This window comes from Palaemon carinicauda, chromosome 38 (genome assembly GCF_036898095.1).
Source record: "Palaemon carinicauda isolate YSFRI2023 chromosome 38, ASM3689809v2, whole genome shotgun sequence".
In the NCBI taxonomy this organism is placed as follows: Eukaryota; Metazoa; Arthropoda; class Malacostraca; order Decapoda; family Palaemonidae; genus Palaemon; species Palaemon carinicauda.
The window spans coordinates 35,702,316-35,709,644 of NC_090762.1; the positions used below are offsets into that span (position 1 = coordinate 35,702,316).

At 35.5% G+C, this 7,329-nt stretch overlaps 1 protein-coding gene across 1 annotated transcript in view; it reads right to left on the bottom strand.

Annotated features, from left to right (window-relative positions):
- The window catches only part of LOC137630291 (uncharacterized), a 103,593-nt gene extending 102,828 nt beyond the window's left edge, over positions 1-765 (bottom strand). Inside the window, exon 1 of the mRNA XM_068361736.1 lies at positions 345-765. Coding sequence (XP_068217837.1) covers positions 345-765 — 421 coding nt within the window. The remainder of the gene's footprint in view (positions 1-344) is intronic.
- Positions 766-7,329: the final 6,564 nt, after the last annotated feature.

Sequence of the window (7,329 nt, forward strand, 5' to 3'; positions counted from 1 at the left end):
TCCTCCTTCAGTGAAATGGGAAGTTCATAGCGGTCAAATACTAGATAAACCTCATTATAGTTGCAGCACTTGCAGCTTATTGTGTCTGTGGAGTGTTTAGCCCATTGAGTACATGTCTTGACCCTAGGAGATTATCCATTGCTTGTAGAACTGCCATTCCATCAATGCCAGTCACCTTACCGGGTGGTTATAAAGCAATGTCATAAGTAACATCCTTATGCACATCAGAACCAGTTTTGTTTGGCAGCTCCTCAAGTATAGCCTTTACCTTGCTCTTGTCTGTGTTTTGCAGGAGTTCTACACTGTAAACAAGGATCGTGGGAAGGTAGTAAACTCATACTGACCAATGTCCTCTTTCAGTCTGATTTCAGGGTATGAGCATGCAACAATCAACATATGGACGAATAGTGACCTCTTATCCTTACATTCATGTACTTGATCATCCAGTTTGTGCGTCACTGACCTCCTTGCACTTTTCCACATCTTTAATTGAACCTTCTTCACTTTAGTTGATGTACTCTCAACAGACCTAGTATACATCTCCTGCCCAATTTCTTCTTGGATGTGCACACCTTTCTTCACCTCGGCTGGGATCACAATCTTTGTGGTGATATTAGTCAGGTCTTCCCTCTCATATTTCACAGGATTCACGGAGGATCTAAGCACACTTTTCAGTCGAAGATGTTCTCTTCTTGCCTTGTCCATACAGTCATTGCTGTGCAAGCTGTTTGTCCTCACTGCCGCTGGGTGCACCTTGCTGGACATTCTGAACCTAGCAGAAGAGTTGATATTTAACATTAATTGCACGAGGAGCCTCCTCAGTGATAGCAGCACTTAGCTGTACTTTCCAAGTTTGAGCCCTGCTCGCGTCAACGGCCTTTTGCAGTTGTTTCCTCGTTCTTAATATGTACACCTTATGAACTGGTTCTTTGCTGTCTTGGCAGAAGAAACACAGGTTCGCGTTGAAAGGAGATGCTGAACATGTGAAGTGGGGAGTCTAGCTTTCAGCAGTCTGGTACTTTAGTGGCAGTTTCAGAAGAAGGCTGTCCACGTCTCTTTTGAAGATGCCAACTCTTGCTTGCAGGCCTTCTGGTATCGTATCTTGGCACGTTGACCCATAATATGTTGTGCCACTTTGTTCTCTTTTCGTTCAGATCGGTGGCAGTATATCCCTAGAATCGTCTACTGATCTGTGGATATTCAGTATCTCCATACTATCCTCTTTCATATAAAAAACTGGTGGAACTTATAATATGCTTCCTCTGATGGTCCAGTCACTAAATTACGAATGGCTCGCTCCTGACACTGAATGCATTTTTTTGAAATCAGTTTTTTGGTTTCTTACTTGTGCCCAGCTCTACCGTGTGAATTGTTTAATGCAACACGCCAAATTTAGAGTGCCCCTTGAGGGATTATAGATGTGTATATATTATTCTAAGGCCTTAACTGTCAGGTAAATGAGTCAGATGTGATTCAACATAGATTGTCTTCCGGAAAGGCAAAAAGTATGTGTTGGTTTAAGTCTATAGTGGAATAGTTACTGAGAAACCTATGACAAAAGTTGTAAACTCTGTCATAAAGGTAATCAAGCATTCTGTAATTAATGCATTTGTAGTTCTGGGTGAATATTTGCTCATAAAATCTTTAGATAAAGAGTGTTTAACATTCTTGTACTTAAGATTTTAAAACGAATCTTGCGTAATTTAGTGTTTTTGGGCCAAATTAAACTTTTCAACTTTGATGCTGTGCGAAGGTCACTAGAGCTTGAGGAAAAAAAAAAGTGACATTATTTTTCCTCTTCCCAGCAATGCAAAGAACACATTATTAACAGTTGCAAAAAGTTGACTTGAAATCCCAACGAGATCCCAAGTTTGTTACATTGACTATTTGGCAGTTTTCATTACCATGCTGGTGATCGCTCACAATACACCAACATAGTATGGGTGACCATGACTAGTACAGCTTTGCTGATCATAGCGATACACGAAACACACACACACACACACACACACATATATATATATATATATATATATGTATGTATGTGTGTGTGTGTGTAAGACTTCAAAGTTGGCATTTTAAAAGATTAATTGGATATCACAAGGAAAGCTTATTAATGGTAATAGATAAAGTTGAAAAAATAAACCGTGGTGGAATGAATAATAGATGAAAAAATAATAAAGGAAATTAGAATGTAGCCCTTATAAAGCACTGATATTGAAAGAGAATAAGGAAAAAGAACAGGTGAGTTTGGCAACGTAGAAAATTATATTAATAAAGGGAAGGTTCCATGCATGATAAGGTCATGCAACTAGGCCATTAGCCTGGTCACTTCCTTGTAATAATGCATCGAATGACGTTACGTGTGACTAAGTAACGTTTTCGCAATAACCGCCCCCCTCTCTCTCTCTCTCTCTCTCTCATCTCTCTCTCTCTCTCTCATAGAAATCCACGACACGTAGGCAGCAATTGCTGTAGTTCTTAGGTTGTGGTTTGGGGGGGGGGGGGGTCCTGAGATCATTTGTGGGGTGGGGTGGGAGGGGTGGGGTACACTCTGCTTGATTTCGAGTAAATGGACAATGATGTTCTTCGCTGTACAAAGGAGAATCGTGATTTTATATCGTTTAACTGGTCGATAGTATCTTTCTCCTTAAGATTTTTTTAGGCTGGTCATTTTTTGTTTCTTAACATCTTTATTGAATCAGTATTATTACACGGTGTGTAATAGTTTAATTCCATATCATTCTTCTTGATTTTATAGTTGTTCAATTGAGAAATATTATGCAACTAGGGTACGCGACCCGTCAAAAATGATGGCTGAATATTTAGATATGTACGCGCACGCACACGTTCCCCTCTCTCACCCAGGGTATGACTACTCCTTCTTTCCCCTACCAGAGGGATGTGGAGAGATAAACGTGACCACAATGTGTGTGTATATATATATATATATATATACACACACATATATGTATATATATATATATATATATATTTATGTATAAATATATTTATATATATATGTGGAGAGATAAACGTGACCAGGATGTATATATATATATATATATATGTATATATATATATATATATATATGTATATATATTTATGTATATATATATATATATATATATACACATATATACATATACAGTATATATATATATTATATATATATAATGTGTGTATATATATATATATATATATAATGTATCTATCTATAGCCAGACACTTGCTCTTTATATACAGTGGAGATTCTTTAACATTCTTAACATTCTTTTCTTCAATGAACATTGGGTAACAAAGAGTTGGGTTTTTAAAGTATTTCTGTGATCTTTTCTTGTTTAATGAGGTAATTGAGGTGTGTGTGTCAACTTCATTCGTGATGTCTTGGAAATCATGGGATTTTTAATGGATTAAAATAATTCGACACAACAGAATTGTAATGTTCAGTGGTTTGATTTTTAATTCCTTGAGCTTTCTCTGTGCTGTTACGTTGGGGAAAAGGTTTAACCCAATTTCTTTCGCCTACGTAATTTCATATTTTCTTGTCGATTGTTGAATACAAATTTTCAGTCAGTGCAAAGGGATATATTATACATGATGGAGTCAGTGCAAGCTATTAATTATTTCTCTTTCACATGCTTTACGGTGAATGTTACTCATGTGGAGAGAGAGAGAGAGAGAGAGAGAGAGAGAGAGAGAGAGAGAGAGAGATTTCATTTACATTCTGTGTGACTCCTGGCGCCAGTAACATGCAAACCTTATCATGAAACTTGCAATGATTCATAGCTTGCATCATGGAGGAATGGGATTATTTTTTAGGTTTGTTAGAAATGGAAATATCTTGATATCGAACCGACATTGCTAGTTTAATGAAATAATGGAATCCATACTAAATTATTAGGAATCAATTTATGTCAAATTCTTTATTTTTTTTGTCCATGAAATTTTGCATAACGCAATGAATGATAGAGTATTTTGCAGGGATATAAAATTAGTTATATCGTACAGTTTTTCCTATACAACAACAACAACAACAACAACAACAACAAATGCAGTCGTTTCTAGTCCACTGCAGGACAAAGCTCTCCAACATATCTTTATTCATGTCTGGGCTTTGGCCAATTTTCATCGCCACGCTGGCTATTTGCGATTAGTGATGGTGGGAGATATTCGTCTAATCACTCACAGCAAATCAACCTAGTATAGGTGATCCTGACTAGTACAGCTTTGCTGATCATGGCGATACGCACTACGTTGAGGTATCTCCACTCCTATATGCACACTCACACAAATGCACATTCTAACTTACAAACTACCATTTTGACAATAAGCGTTTCCCTTAACGGCGGTGGCTCGAGGAAAAAAAGCAAAGGGGTCACAGCCACATTATTATTATTATCATTATTATTATTATTATTATTATTATTATTGTTGTTGTTGTTGTTGTTGTTGTTATTATTGTTAATATAATAGTAATTATTATTATTATTATTATTATTATTATTATTATTATTACTTGCTAAGTTACAACCCTAGTTGGAAAAGCAGGATGCTATAAGCCCAAGGGGTTCCAACTGGGGAAAAAAGCTCAGTGATGAAAGGAAATAAGTTAATAAACTACAAGAGAGTTAATGTACAATATAAACTATTTTAAGAACAATAACAACATTAAAACAGATCTTTCATATGTAGACTATAAAAACTTAAAATAAGCAAAAGGAAGAGAAATAAGATAGAAAAATGTGCCCGAGTGTACCCTCAAACAAGAGACCTCCCCCCTAAGACAGCGGAAGACCATGGTTACAGAGGCTATGTCACTATCCAGGACTAGAGAACAATGGTTTGATTTTGGAGTGTCCTCCTAGAAGAGCTGCTTACCATAGCTAAAGAGTCTCGTCTACCCTTACCAAGAGGAAAGTTGTCAATGAACCTTGCAGTAGCTAACCTCTTGAGTGAAGAAGAATAGTTTGTTTAATGTAAATTTACCCCATTTTCCACTTCTATTATTATTATCATTATTAATATATTAGTATTATTATTATTAGTATTTTTATTATTATTATTATTATTATTATTATTATTATTATTACTACTACTACTAGCCAAGCTTCAACCCTAGTTGGAAAAGCAAGATGCTAATAGCCCAAGGGCTCCAATAGGGAAAAATAGCCCAGTGAGGAAAGGAAATAAGGAGATTAATACATGATGAGAGCAAATTAACAATAAATCAATCTAAAAACAATAACAACGTCAAAACTGATATGTCGTAAACTATTTACAACGCCAAAACAGATATGCCATATACAAACTATAAAAAGACTCATGTCAGCCTGGTCAAAATAAAAACATTTTGCTGGCAACTTTGAACTTTTGAAGTTCTACTGATTCAACTACCCGATTAGGAAGATCATTCTACAACTTGGTCACAGTTGGAATAAAACTTCTAGAATACTGTTTAGTATTTAAGGCTCATTAGCTATTCTTCGCACTTTGCATCATGTACCACTATCTTGCATACTTTGTGCATACTTTGTATAAATAAGTAAGTATGCCACCCGAAATCAGCCAAGAGCATCGTGTGTGTGTGTGTGTGTGTGTGTGTGTGTTTTTTTTTTTTTTTTTTTTTCAGTCGACTCTCAAGGGAAAAATACCATATGTTCGATCTGTTGTTCTGGTTGCTTAAGAGTTATTCTATGTTAACGAAGCGTAGAGCGGGGTCAAAAATGATGCGATTCATTTGTTCACCGGGATATTAATTCTAGCCAATAAAGAGTAAAACATCCAATCATAAAGTGACTCAGGCTTGTAACAAACCCTATGATATTGTGCTCTGTACTGTCCTTGTTTACTTTTTTTTTTTCTTTATTTTTTTCATTTGCGTTATAGATAATTGTGATTGTTTCCTGCTAATGAACGAAAGCTATTCATAAGGCAGATTTACACGGTTGAACGGGGTTCAGCAGACAACTGTTTGAAGTGATGTTCGAACGGGGTATTTGGTTGTCGAACACGTTCGCCGAACGGTTCGAAGAAAGTCTGTTCTCGTCCTGTCTTTGGTGGGTGAGGCTTCACTCTCCACAAACTTTATGCATTTTTGGCTGAGTCCACCTCTTCTAACTGTTTGACAAGCCGGTTCGACAACTGAGTTCGACGAACCGCTTGTCCGTTGTAAACCCTGCTATACGAATCTCTTTATTCAAACTCTAATCGCTTCGAATACACCAACGTGGAATGATACGAAAATTGTGGCCACTTTGCATATTTTTGATTGGTGCCTGCGTGGAATATACAATGTACAAATATTCTGTAATCAATTGGAAACATACATTGTAAGTATTTCACTTAGTAACACTTGCTCATAAATTATTGCAGCGTGTTGTTTGACGCAAATGTACTATGTCACTTTTAGGAGGAAGTTTGTGGGAAAACAATTTTTTTTTTTCCCATTCGCACGCAAAGGAAAGGTCAAATGATTCTATTACGAGTTTCATCATCATACAGGATCCTATTTCATTACGAGCTAACTAAAATACTTCCTAAACCAACAGAGCATTCTTGTATTTGCAAATTTAAATTTTTTTCATTTCATTTCGTCCAGATGAATTGAAACATTTCCCACAGATTTCGTTCATGTGTTTGACATTAGGTTAGCAGTGTCTGTTGTTATATTTATGAATTCTAAATTTTTTATCTCGGTTTTTCAAATGAGAGTTTTATTCAAATCACTTACTATTCAATTGTTTGTTTACGCTTTACCCATTTTTCACGTTCATCGGACTGTTATTTTTATCGATGCTTTTATCTAGCGCTGTTCAAATAAATAAGGAATTACATCTGTATGAAGAGCAAATAGTTAGACAATAGAAGCCAGTCATATATTATTAGTATATTACAATGCAGTTATTCGTTTATGGAAATCTAGAGGAAATAAATAAAAAGTGCAGCGCAGAATACATTGCAGACAACATCCGGAAAGGGGGTTTGGCACTTTTGAGGGGCAACTTATATTGTGTGATAACAACAAAATAATTTTTTTTTCTTTTTTTTTTTGTAAGTGTAGTTGACTGGTGATGGTATTTGTCAGGGATGTTACTTTATACGCAGACATTTGACTGCATATGTGTGTATATATATATATATATATATATACATATATATATGTATATATATATACATATATATATATATATATATATATACATAAATATACATTCACACATACATACACACATGTATATACTTATATATACACACACACACACACATATATATATATATATATATATGTGTGTGTGTGTGTGTGTGTCTGTGTGTGTGTGTGTGTG